The sequence below is a fragment of the Salvelinus sp. IW2-2015 genome, linkage group LG34 (assembly GCF_002910315.2).
Source record: "Salvelinus sp. IW2-2015 linkage group LG34, ASM291031v2, whole genome shotgun sequence".
Classification (NCBI taxonomy): Eukaryota; Metazoa; Chordata; class Actinopteri; order Salmoniformes; family Salmonidae; genus Salvelinus; species Salvelinus sp. IW2-2015.
In genome coordinates this window covers 2393751-2407473 of record NC_036873.1, presented here as the reverse complement: position 1 = coordinate 2407473, position 13723 = coordinate 2393751, and the positions used below count along the sequence as shown (strand labels likewise).

At 43.9% G+C, this 13723-nt stretch overlaps 2 protein-coding genes across 2 annotated transcripts in view; both read left to right on the top strand.

Moving 5' to 3' along the window:
• Positions 1–13723, top strand: part of LOC111958311 (uncharacterized) — a 206519-nt gene that overhangs the window by 183071 nt on the left and 9725 nt on the right. Inside the window, exons 7-12 of the mRNA XM_070437235.1 lie at positions 330–525; positions 2468–2598; positions 2779–2943; positions 10290–10442; positions 10827–10938; positions 11182–11951. Coding sequence (XP_070293336.1) covers positions 330–525; positions 2468–2598; positions 2779–2943; positions 10290–10442; positions 10827–10938; positions 11182–11951 — 1527 coding nt within the window. The remainder of the gene's footprint in view (positions 1–329; positions 526–2467; positions 2599–2778; positions 2944–10289; positions 10443–10826; positions 10939–11181; positions 11952–13723) is intronic.
• The window catches only part of LOC112067934 (uncharacterized), an 80070-nt gene that overhangs the window by 56622 nt on the left and 9725 nt on the right, over positions 1–13723 (top strand). The window lies entirely within an intron of this gene.

The following is a 13723-nucleotide window of genomic DNA, read 5'->3' as shown; positions in this document are numbered from 1 at the left end:
CTTTGTTCAGGGACACATTATTCCATTTCTGTTAGTCACATGTTTGTGGAACTTGTTCAGTTTGTCTGTTGAATCTTATGTTCATACAAATATTTACATATGTTAAGTTTGCTGACAATAAACGCAGTTGACAGTAAGAGGACGTTTCTTTTTTTGCTGAGTTATATATATAACTCCCAATAGCTCCATATTGTTAGGTTCTTGAATCACAGTATTAGAGATGGGCTTGACTGTGGTTAACATTTGATATCTTGTCATGTTTTTGTGGACAGGAAAGAGTTTCTTATATAAACCTTTTATATGCTCTTCTGAACAATCTTTATTTACAGTCTCCAGTCCATGAGGACCTACTGATATCTGATGTTACTGGCAGAAGAGACTGGACCTATGAAGCGGCTGGTCACAAACCCTGGCACCAGATCAGGACCATGGATCAGGAACCGTTGCTCTTCCTTTCCGAGTCAGAACCAGGATCCAACCCAGAGGGACAGAGACTCCACTACATAGAACACAAGCAGTGGACAGGTGGACTAAACCACCACAGTCCTGATGGTCTTCAGAGAGACAGAGCTGATAGAGATAGACCCTCCTGTTCCTATGATACAAACACCACAGTATCCATGATGAACAGAGCAGGTCATCCTGGGTTTCAGCCTTCACAGAGAGTAGTGGGAGACCCCCTTGGTGGTAGTCTATCAGCAAATCTGTCTTCTCCTTCAGGGTCTCATCTAATGCCTAGTGACTGGGTTCATAGAAGACCTGAGTCTAGCCTTCCTCAGTTACCTCATGGTTACCCCACAAATACAGACAGGGTCACGATGGGCGTTCACCATGAGAGGTTCCTAGCCTATAACACAGCACACAATACCAACAACACACAAACAATGACTAGAGGTCAAGGAGGGAGCTCAAAGACTAACCACCTGAGGGTGGTGGCTCCTGCTTCTACCACCTCTGGTGTCATTGCGTCACAATGTGGGAAGTCGAGCATTACGACTGACGCCGACAAGCCGTACGCCTGCCCCACATGTGGAAAACGCTTCGCTCATGCGTACTATGTGAAGACTCATCAAACCGTTCACACCAAGGACAAGCCCTTCAAGTGCAAACTGTGTTACAAGAGCTTCTCCTTCCTGACTAGCCTTATCAGACATAGGAGTGTCCACAACGGGGAGAAATTGTAGCAGTGTGGCTTGAGATGTACGCAGGGGATATCCGGGAACTATTCTTTAGCTAAAATATTATAGTTATCACGTGAAGTGTCTTGGGGTAATTAACCACATACCCCTGATTAATCCTTTGTTAACTTGTCATTTGAAACAGGCTTGTGTAAATCTGTTTTTAGAGACTGTAAACCTAGGCTAGTTCAAGCACAACTGAATAGTTACCTTACTTAGTAGACGTAATAAAGTCATTATTTTCTACTCTATTCTTGCTAACATAATTATTTCTAAACAAGTCTCGTCTGACCTTGAAATATAGTGATCATGAATAGGAGATTTGATGTATAACGTAATAAGCAGTACCGTATTTCAAAGAACAGCGCGCATAACTTTTTCAATTAACCACACCCTTTGCACTATGACATCAACCCATAAGATCCTTTTACTTCAGTGTAAACGGAAGTGACCAAGAACACATTCCACGAAAGCGTTTTTGTTGTTATTTAGACGCTTATTACCAACCTGGAACTCAAAATATGACTCATTTAACTGCACAGCATTACATTAGTTACCTCAGGTAGTGTTTAATTCGCGTTGGAGACAGGACTTGGTTGATAGCTAGCAAGCGTTACCTAAAACTGCTAACAATGGCTAACTGTATGGTTTTTCACACTCAAATAGCCTCCATCATGGAGGTACTAGCAAATGCAGCCGTGGCAGACATCTGTAAAATCGTGGACGACGACTATGCAGTGTTTCGTTTGGAAATGACTCAAAGCCATAAAGAAAACCGGGGATTGCGGAGGAAACTACAGCTGCTGGAACTGAAGATGGCACGAGACCGCGTCCTCGCTAGTCGTCCCAGTAGTGTAAAACTCCTCGACCGATATAGAGGATTGGCAAGAGGTACATTTTGATGTTGCCGAAGGCGGAGGCTGTCGCCCCGTTACTCTCTGCGCATGTGTTCAGATGTGTGACCCAGAATTGGATCTTGGTCAGTGTTTGGATAGTATGCAATACTTGCCCTGTTTACCTAGCCATCTTGCAACAACCAAAACAATTTTTTGGGACCAGGCTTCTTGCACTAGGACAAAATATTATATTCTAACCAGATTCTGGATTTACTGCATGTCCTGTTGTCAAACTCAATTAAAATAACATGATGCATGGAACAATAAATAGTATATCAAGAAGTTATAAGAAGTGTTACCTTCCATCCTAGACAGTTTCAATAGTGTATAATATAGCATTGAGCATTGACAGTACCTAACTTAACCACTCCTTTCCCCCAATCACTCTCTCAGGTGAAGGACACCTCACTCGAGGCCACAGGAGCTTTGTGAAGCCAGCGGCACATAACGTGTGTAGAGATGACCAACCAATCACTGTTGATGAGGGGAGTGGAACCTCAACCCAGCATGTTATCGTGATCGAGGTTACTGTCTTAGTGTAACATTAGACTTTACAGTACTTCAAATGGCTCCCCTCGGCTATTAATTTGCTTACATGTTCATCCTTACATATCTAACATATGGGAGCTTGTGAAACTTCCCTGAGATATTGTTATCCAATTAAACAAATTTACTGGTAATAACTTCCTCTCTTCTTGTGTCAGTCTGCAGATGCAGATGCTGCTGGTCCTGGGGTCAAGCTGGAGAGGTCTGAAGGAGACGAGGACCCACGGAACAGCAGAGACATCCAGACTGGAGCGTCCCATGTAGCCATGGAGGACCTCACCACCACCGCTCCCCAGCCCAGGACCCGACTCAGAATCACGGAGGTCAGTGGAACTCCGAACGCCGTCCTCAAGTCAGAGACGGACACAGAGACGTTATCTGTAACACAAAGACTTTTACACACAGGATCTGACCACAGGTCAGACCCAGAGAAACTGGGCTGTCCTCCTGCTCCCGGCTCAGAGTATTTACTTTACGATAACTTGAACCGCCCTCGAGCTCAGGTTAATTCCCATCGAGACTCAGGTGACGCGTTAGATGCTGGCAGTGATCTGTCTTGTTCTTACACTACAGAGATGCCCTTGGGTTTAGAGACACAGACTGATCTGTCTAGAGGGGACTGGAACCAGTACAGTAGTAGTGTATACTCTGAAGGGTGCCTAGATAAGAAAGGGGARGTTATAGTYKTAGATGAGGTGACTGTAAAAGTGGAGGGCGATGTTCCTCTGACATTGAATGTAGACGAGACTCCCTCAGGAGAAGGACACTCGCAAGGTAGAGATTTCTTAGATTATAGGGAAAGCTTAGAGACAAATCCAAATGTCACGACCCACTCCCCTTTACACACACTTAGGGATCGAGACCCAGTGTCCACGTTGATGGGGCCTTCCAATTCACACGGCCGCCATGTACTTTTTGATCAGTTATTGAACTCAAACAGGGCTAGAGCGCAGGCTCAGGGAGGGAGAGCCACATCAGGCAATAGTAAAGAGAAACGGTTCCTCTGCATGTTCTGTAACAAAGGCTTCAGCTGCATCCAGAAGGTGGAGATCCACCAGAGGGTCCACACAGGGGTGAAACCCTTCAGCTGTACCCAGTGTCACATGCGCTTCACCCAGGCTGGTGACTTAAAGAGGCACCAGAGGGTTCACACAGGGGAGAAACCATTCAGCTGTACCCAGTGTCAGATGCGCTTCTCCCACTCGTCCAGCCTGAAGAGGCACCAAAGGGTCCACACAAGGGAAAACCCTAAGGGTACCCCCAGTGTAAGAAGAGGTTCACCCACTAGAACAAGCTAAAGATGCATCTGGAGGTCCATACGGGAAAAAGGCTGTTCGCACTGCAGGAAGAGGTTCTCAGAGAGGAGCTACCTCAGGATACACCAGCAGAAAAAACATTCCACTCTATAACATAGAAAGTAACCATTCCACTCAATAGCTTCTGACGTTTAGATCAAATCCTGCATTATAGACAAAGATTAATTTTCACTGTCAGCAGAAAATATCCACAGATGCATTTAGAATAGTGAGAGTAACAGATTTCAGTGTAGAATATTCCTGGGTAGAATATTGCATCCAGACATTGTGATATATAAGGCATAAATAAGCCTAAAAAGTCTGTTACATATTGTGTTTTGTACTGTGTAGGCTATATGATGTTCATACAGATTGAGACATATTTGAAATGTACATTTTAGTAATTTAGCAGGCACTCTTATCCACAGTGAATTACAGTTAATGCGTTCATTTTAAGAAAGCTGGGCTAAACAACCACGTAACACAGTCGTAGCAAGTACATTTCCCTAAATAAAGAACTTGTCAGCAAAGTCAGTGCTAGTAGGAAGACGCTGTTCTAGCTTCAGGGGGAAGCTGGTTCCATCATTGGGGTGTCAAGACAGAGAAGAGCTTTGACAGCGAGCTGACCACTCGTAAGGGTGGGACGGTGAAGAGACCAGAGGTGGCAGAATGGAGTGCTTAGATTGGGGTGTAGGATTTGAGCATAGCCTGAAGGTAGGGAGGGGCAGTTCACCTTGCTGCTCTGTAGGCAACCATCGTGGTCTTGTAGTGGATGCGAACTTCGACTGGAAGCCAGTGGAGTGTGCCGAGAAGCGGGGTGACATGGGAGGCGGACTGAAGCGTTCTAGATAAGTTTCAGGGGTTTGATGGCACAGGAGGGGAGCCCATCCAACAGAGAGTTTCAGAAGTGTAGACTGGAAATGACAACTGCTTGGATTAGGGCCTGCTCTGCTTCTTGTGTGAGTAAGGGTCGTACTCTACGGATGTTGTAGAGCATGAACCTTGGAGCGGGGTAGGCCTTCCCCGGGAGGAAGAGCTGTTCCATCTTGTCAAGGTTGAGCTTGAGGTGGTGGGCAGACATCCAAGCTGAGATGTCTGCCAGGTACGCAGAGAGACATGTGTATGTGTGGTTTTCATATGGTGTATTTAACATTTGTTTGTTTAATAAACACAATGGGACTTTTCTAAGACTTTTATTGAGACTCTATTCTGCAAACCCCTGACGGCGCTTTATAACCAATATATACACTTACTAAATATACCTACACATACCCACACACTAACAAACACCTACTGTACACGTCAAAATAGTTTAGTCAGGTTTGTCTGACTTTTGACTTATGATAACTGACTTATTTTTACCCACAACATCATATTTATGTCCACCATGATGGGTTTAACAACTACGAAGTAATTCTGTAACAACAGTATAGGACTCAAACGTAGTGGGGATGGGTAAACACTCCGGGGCCATACTTGTGAACATTAGAAACTGTTTAAATTTCAACAGTTGCTCTGTTTCTGCGCATTAGCTAAATAAAATCATTGATTTACTTGCACGTGATAGTAGGTTATTGTTTATTTATTTATTTAACTAGGCAAGTCAGTTAAGAACAAGTTCTTATTTTACAATGACTGTCTACCCCGGCCAAACCCTCACCTAACCCGCCCTATGGGACTCCCGATCACGGCCGGTTGTGATACAGCCTGGGATCGGGCCTGTAGTGACGCCTCTAGCACTGAGATGCAGTGCCTTAGACCACTGCGCAACTCGGGAGCCCAAAATTGTATCTGGTCTCATCAGATAACCTTCTACATGTTAGTCCTATGTTAACCTCACCAGATAACAGTGATTATTTCCTGGAACAAGTTCTGCATCAGCCAATTATAAATGTTGACGTAGATTGAGGTGAACAAACACTAGCATAAGAGTGACCTTAAAGTCAAGCACTCTCATTATCCTCCTACTGATGGCAGTATTGCAGTAACAGTGTTAGTTATTTTTTTAAAGTTGATCACCAGTCCGGACTCAAACGCACGTTGGCGAGCATCCACACTAGAGGAAAGTTTATCGTTTATCTTCTAAAGCAGGGCCGGTCCTAGCTTTTGGGGGCCCTAAGCGAGATTTGTTTGGCAGAGAGAGAATTTCAGTTTTAAAGTTGCTGTAATTCTACACATTTTGCCATGGGGCGCAGGCCGCTTATGCCTTGGACCGGCCCTGTTCTTCAATACACCTGTCAATCAACTAATCAACGCATCCTACTGCACGCTGTAGGCCTATTAATAAGGTGGTAACACAACCACTCACTGCTTTCAGGGTGTGTTCATAGTCATAGAGACAACTGAAAGTAAGATGCTAGATATTAGGCTTACATTAAATGTGTGAAGAGGAGAAGTGCAGGCAAAACCTTGTAAAGGTGAACCTTGTAAAGGTGAAGATTACCAATACATTTTATGAGTAGCTTCTTGTTGCTGACCGACACACAGGCTACTGGCACTGCTACATAAATAATCGTTGCTACTATATTACATAGAATTGTAGGCTACATTTACAATGTTTTAGATGCATTTTATAATCTACTTTTTCAGTCGAGGGCCCACAGTGGAGTGCTTTTTCCTCAAATTAAATCCTTGCCCAGAGGGGGATTCGAACTCACGGCCATCATACCTTGCCATCTCTGGGTTTACTGCCTTAGTGGATTACACCACCAATTAGTGATGGCAGTAAGGGTAAATTACAACTATTTGACAAGACCAYAAGCATCTTCAACCTTTTTTTAAAACGATGAATGAATATTAACTTTCATGTTGTAGAACCCACATCTTTATTGCTGAACCGTGTCTAACATTAGTACTAACAGATAGTAGCCTTGTCAAGGATGCATCAATGCAATATTGGCATGTTGTTACGGAACAAAAGGCGACCTTGAATTTGTAGGTTTAAAATATCCCTGGTGTCCAGGGTTGACCTATTTTAAGAAATACCATTTGTTGGTGGATATAAAGCCTAAGATCTTTGATAGGCTGATGTGGAATTTTGTTCCAGGAAATAATCAGTCATCTGGTGAGGTTAGCATAGGGCTAACATGTACCAGGTTATCTGATGGGACCAGCTACAATCCAGCGTTCTATCCCGTGCACGTAAATTGACGATTTGAATTGGCTGATGCACATTTTGTGACAGAGCAACTGTTTGAATTTAATGTTAGTTTCTAATGTTCACAAGTATGGCCCATCCATCATTAAAGTGTGTATTTTCTGGGAGTACGTACCTGAGGGAGTGTATGTCTGTGTAATCTGTATTACCTCTCTTCCAGGAGGAGGAGGGTCCAGAGGTGCTGCTGGTGAAGGAGGAGGGGTGTGAGAGTCTGGGGAACCCTGAGGGGACCATGGTCATGGAGGACAACCAGACTACACCTCCTCCTGAACCCACAGAAGAACCAGCTGAGCAGCACAGGACCACACACAGTCTCACTGAGGTGAGCCCACTGTGAACTACTGTCTGAATGGTATTAGGTCAGGGCCTGTATCCACAAAGCCTCTCAGAATAGGAGTGCTGATCTAGGATCAGTTTAGCCTTTTAGATCATAATGATTAAGATCATATGGAAAGATCCTAGATCAGCACCCCTACTCTGAGACTCTTGGTGGATACGGGCCCAGGTCTTCATACATGTTGTGTTAAGTGTGGGACCATACCTTTTGAATTTTCAAACCATTAAAGAGTGTCAAGTAATCAAATCAACTAACATGTTTGCATAGTACTCACAGCAATCCCTCATTGCCCAATCAGAAGATGCTCCTTAGCAGGGTGTTCATATCAGATTTATTGATCCAACATCCTCTTACTCTGTATCTCTTACAGTCAGTAGACATGGAGGATGGGAAGCCTGATCTCCTACTAGTCAAAGAGGAGACGATAGAAGATGAACCAGAGAGCATTGATCTGCTGAGTGGACTAAAGATGGGGGAGCAAGGTAAGGGAGAAATACATATAGCCTACGTACAGTAATAGATATTGATTGGGAATAGTGATGCGCCTGGGTTTTTTCTTTTTCTTCATTCATTAAATCAAATCAATACAATTCTATAACATATGAACTTGACTCAAAAAAAAACTCCATATGTAGAGTTCTCTGCCATGTTCGTAAAGTCAAAACTCTTCCTGCAGGTGGTTGGCTGGAGGTTAACAGAGGAGACTGGGTGGACATCTTGGATTCCCAGAACCAGACTGGTGCACCCAAGGGTCCAGGGGACAATGTCACTGAGCAGGCCAGGACTAGAGGCAACATAGTGGAGGTCAGTGGATGGGACAGCGTCCTCAACTCTGGGCTGGGGAACAACACTGTTAATCACAACCAGAAACAGACAGTCGAACACAAAACAACAACCAAACTTAGTCTCCATGACAGCAGACTGGCTGAGACCAGGGTGAGGTGTAGATTTGGTCTGCGGGGATGGGGAGGTGTCCGTATGTGGCGAGAGAGAACAGACACAGACTCGGCTAGCGATGCTCCGTCATGCTCCTATAGCTGTGATTCAGAGAGACTGATGGCGCCTCAGGTTAACCCCCTAACAGGTGCTGCCTTCAACCTGCCTTCTATAGGATCTATCAACTGGAACATGGACCCTGCGACAACACAGACACTCCCTGGCCTTCATCCTCCTCACACTCTCCTAATGTTAAACCAGACATCAGACAATGCCAGTGCCTCAACACTAAATGGCTACACAAGCCCATTGACAAATGACAGTAGTAGTAACACTGTCAGTAGATCCGGTGGCAAAGAGAAGCGCTTCCCGTGTTCATTCTGTGGAAAACCCTTCAGTTTCCCCAAACAGATGGAGATCCACCAGAGGATGCACACAGGGGAGAAACCATTTGGCTGCCACCTTTGCCGGGCTAGTTTCTCCCATTCGTCCAACCTGAAGAGGCACCAGAGAGTCCACACAGGGGAGAAACCCTACAGCTGTCCCCAGTGTGAGAAGAGGTTCTCACGCCAGCACGATCTCAAGATGCACCTGAAGGTCCACACTTGAGAGAGGCCGTTCACCTGTATGCACTGCAGGAAAAGGTTTTCAGAGAGGAGCTACCTCAGGATACACCAGCAGAAAATGCACATGGTCCATGAATAGTGTATACCCACTGGGTACACCACGTCATTTCAACATGTAGAATTGGTTAATATTTGGTAGATACTTGGTTGATCAATGAGATTCCAATCTATTTTCACCTACTCAAAATAACAGCTAATTGTTTGTTGAATTCCCAATGTCTTATCACTATGATTTCAACCATCGAAAAGTAAAAACAAATTCCAATAGAAAAATCTATGTCAGATTTTTGGTTTAGTTGTCACTTGTGTTATCACTGAGCTTTCAACCATGGGAATACAATGTCAGATATTGTTTATTTATACAACAACTTAATGTGTTATGACTGTGATTGATCTAAAAGCACTACCAAATGACCACTATTGTTGTCCACCGCATTCAGCCAAGTGTGTAACATNTTGTCACAACACAACTGATTGGCTCAAACGCATTAAGAAGGAAAGAAATTCCACAAATTAACTTTTTAAGAAGGCACACCTGTTAATTGAAATGCATTCCAGGTGACTACTTCATGAAGCTGGTTGAGAATACCAAGAATGTGCAAAGCTGTCATCAAGGCAACGGGTGGCTTCTTTAAATAATCTCAAAAATAAAATATATTATGATTTGGTAACTACATGATTCCATGTGTCATTTCATAATGTCTTTATGATTATTCTATAATGTAGAAAAAAGTGAAAATAAAGAAAAACCCTGGAATGAGTATGTGTCCAAACTTTTGACTGGTACTGTATGAATATAAACGTACATGTTGTATAATCCTCCTACATCTTTATTGTTGAACATTGTCTAACATTAGTACTAACAGCTTTGTCAAGGATGCATCAATGCAATATTGGCATATGTCGTTTCAGACCAACGAAACAAAAGGCAACCTTGAATTTGTAGGTTTAAAATATCCCTGGTGTCCAGGGTTGACCTATTTTAAGAAATACAATTTGTTGGTGGATATAAAGTCTAAGATCTTTGATAGGCTGATGTGGAATTTTGTTCCAGGAAATAATCAGTCATCTGGTGAGGTTAGCATAGGGCTAACATGTACCAGGTTATCTGATGGGACCAGCTACAATCCAGTTACAAATCACGTGCAAGTAAATTTATGATTTTAATTGGCTGATGCACATTTTGTGACAGAGCAACTGTTTGAATTTAAACTGTTTCTAATGTTCACAAGTATGGCCCATCCATCATTAAAGTGTGTTTATTATCTGTGTGTATGTACCTGGGGGAGTGTATGTCTGTAACACCTCTCTTTTCCAGGAGGAGGAGGGTCCAGAGGTGTTGCTGGTGAAGGAGGAGGGTCTGGGGAACCCTGAGGGGACCATGGTCATGGAGGACAACCAAACTACACCTCCTCCTGAACCCACAGAGGAACCAGCTGAGCAGCACAGGACCACACACAGTCTCACTGAGGTGAGCCCACTGTGAACTACTGTCTGAATGGTATTAGGTCAGGGTCTGTATCCACATAGCTTCTCGGAGTAGGAGTGCTGATCTAGGATCAGTTTAGCCTTTTAGATCATAATGAATAAGATTATATGGCAAGGTCMTAGATCGGCACTCCTACTCTGAGACTCTTTGTGGATACGGGCCTAGGTCTTCATACATGTTGTTTTATGTGTGGGACCATACCTTTGAATTATCAAACCATTAAAAGGTGTCAAGTAATCAAATGAACTAACACGTTTGCATAGTACTCATTGCAATCCCTCATTGTCCAATCAGAAGATGCTCCATAGCAGGGTGCTCATATCAGATTTCTTGATCCAACATCCTCTCACTCTGTATCTCTTACAGTCAGTAGACATGGAGGATGGGAAGCCTGATCTGCTGCTGGTCAAAGAGGAGCCATTAGAAGACGAACCAGAGAGCATTGATCTGTTGAGTGGACTAAAGATGGGGGAGCAAGGTAAGGGAGAAATGCATATAGCCTACGTACAGTAATGACAGCTTTATACACTCTTGGCATTCTCTCAACCAGCTTCACATAGAATACTTTTCCTAATAAATTACCAAATACCAAAAATAGATCTTAACTGGGATTAGAAATTTGCCTGGGTTGTTTTTTCTTAAATCAATATAACTTATGTTTACATACATAGAGTTTTCTCTGCCATGTTTGTAAAGTCTATTTTCTAACCTCTTCCTGCAGGTGGATGGCTGGAGGCTAACAGAGGAGACTGGGTGGCCATCTTGGATTCCCAGACTCAGATGGGTGCAGCCAAGGGCCCAGGGGATAATGTCACTGAGCAGTACAGGACTAGAAGCGACATAGTGGAGGTCAGTGGATGGGACAGTGTCCTCAACTCTGGGCTGGGGAACAACACTGTTAACCACAACCAGAAAAAGACAGTSGAACACAAAACAACAACCAAACTTAGTCTCCATGACAACAGACTGGCTGAGACCAGGGCGAGGCGTAGATTTGGTCTGCAGGTACGGGGAGGTGTCCGTGTGTGGCGGGAGAGAACAGACACAGACTCGGCAAGCGATGTTCCGTCCTGCTCCTATAGTTGTGATTCAGAGAGACTGATGGCACCTCAGGTTACCCCCCTAACAGATGCTGCCTTCAGCCTGCCTTCTATAGGATCTATCAACTGGAACATGGACCCTGCGACATCACAGACACTCCCTGGCCTTCGTCCTCCTCACACTCTCCTGTTAAACCAGACCTCAGACAATGCCAATGCCTCAACACTAAATGGCTACACAAGCCCATTGACAAATGACAGTAGTAGTAACACTGTCAGTAGATCCGGTGGCAAAGAGAAGCGCTTCCCGTGTTCATTCTGTGGGAAAGCTTTCAGTTTCCCCAAACAGATGGAGATCCACCAGAGGATGCACACAGGGGAGAAACCATTTGGCTGCCACCTGTGCCGGGCTAGTTTCTCCCAATTGTCTAACCTGAAGAGGCACCAGAGAGTCCACACAGGGGAGAAACCCTACAGCTGTCTCCAGTGTGAGAAGAGGTTCTCACGCCAGCACGATCTCAAGATGCACCTGAAGGTCCACACTTGAGAGAGGCTGTTCACCTGTACCCTGTACGCACTGCAGGAAAAGGTTTTCAGAGAGGAGCTACCTCAGGATACACCAGCAGAAAATGCACATGGTCCATGAATAGGGTACACCACGTCATTTCAACATGTAGAATTGGGTAATATTTGGTATTTGGTAGATACAGTCGTATGAAAAAGTTTGGGCACCCCTGACAATTTCCATGATTTCCATTTATAAATAATTGGGTGTTTGGATCAGCAATTTAATTTTGATCTATCAAATAACTGATGGACACAGTAATATTTCAGTAGTGAAATTAGGTTTATTGGATTAACAGAAAATGTGCAATATGCATCAAAACAAAATTAGACAGGTACATAAATTTGGGCACCCCAATAGAAAAATCACAACAAATTTTTGGTAGAGCCTCCTTTTGCTAAAATAACAGCCTCTAGATGCTTCCCATAGCCTCTAATGAGTGTCTGGATTCTGGATGAAGGTATTTTGGACCATTCCTCCTTACAAAACATCTCCAGTTCAGTTAGGTTTGATGGTTGCCGAGCATGGACAGCCCGCCTCAAATCATCCCACAGATTCTCAATGATATTCAGGGGACTGGGRTGGCCATTCCAGAACATTGTACTTGTTCCTCTGCATAAATGCCCGGGTAGATTTTGAGCAGTGTTTTGGGTCGTTGTCTTGTTGAAATATCCAGCGCCGGCGTAACTTCAACTTTGTGACTGATTTTCACATATTCCCAAGAATCTGCTGATATTGAGTGGAATCCATGCGACCCTCAACTTTAACAAGATTCCCAGTACCGGCACTGGCCACACACGCCCACAGCATGATGGAACCCCCCACCAAATTTTACTGTGGGTAGCAAGTGTTTTTCTTGGAACGCTGTGTTCTTTGCCGCCATACATAACGTCCCTTGTTATGACCAAATAACTCAATCTTTGTTTCATCAGTCCACAGTACCTTATTCCAAAATGAAGCTGGCTTGTCCAAATGTGCGTTTGCATACCTCAAGCGACTCTGTTTGTGGCGTGTGTGCAGAAAAGGCTTCTTCCGCATCACTCTCCCATACAGCTCCTCCTTGTGCAAAGTGCGCTGAATTGTTGAACGATGCACAGTGACCACATCTGCAGCAAGATGATGTTGTAGGTCTTTGGAGGTGGTCTGTGGGCTGTTTTTGACCGTTCTCACCATCCTTCGCCTTTGCCTCTCCGATATTTTACTTGGCCTGCCACTTCTGGCCTTAACAAGAACTGTGCCTGTGGTCTTCCATTTCCTCACTATGTTCCTCACAGTGGACACTGACAGCTTAAATCTCTGCGATAGCTTTTTGTAGCCTTCCTCTAAACCATAATGTTGAACAATCTTTGTTTTCAGGTCATTTGAGAGTTTTTTTGAGGCCCCCATGTTGCCACTCTTCAGAGGAGAGTCAAAGAGAACAACAACTTGCAATTGGCCACCTTAAATACCTTTTCTCATGATTGGATGCACTTGTCTATGAAGTTCAAGGCTTAATGAGCTCACCAAACCAATTGTGTGTTCCAATTAATCAGTGCTAAGTAGTTACAGGTATTCAAATCAACAGAATGACAAGGGTGCCCACATTTTTGCATAGCCTATTTTTCACATCTGATTTAAATTCATACAACTTAATATTGCTACACTAAAAATGTTTGTCT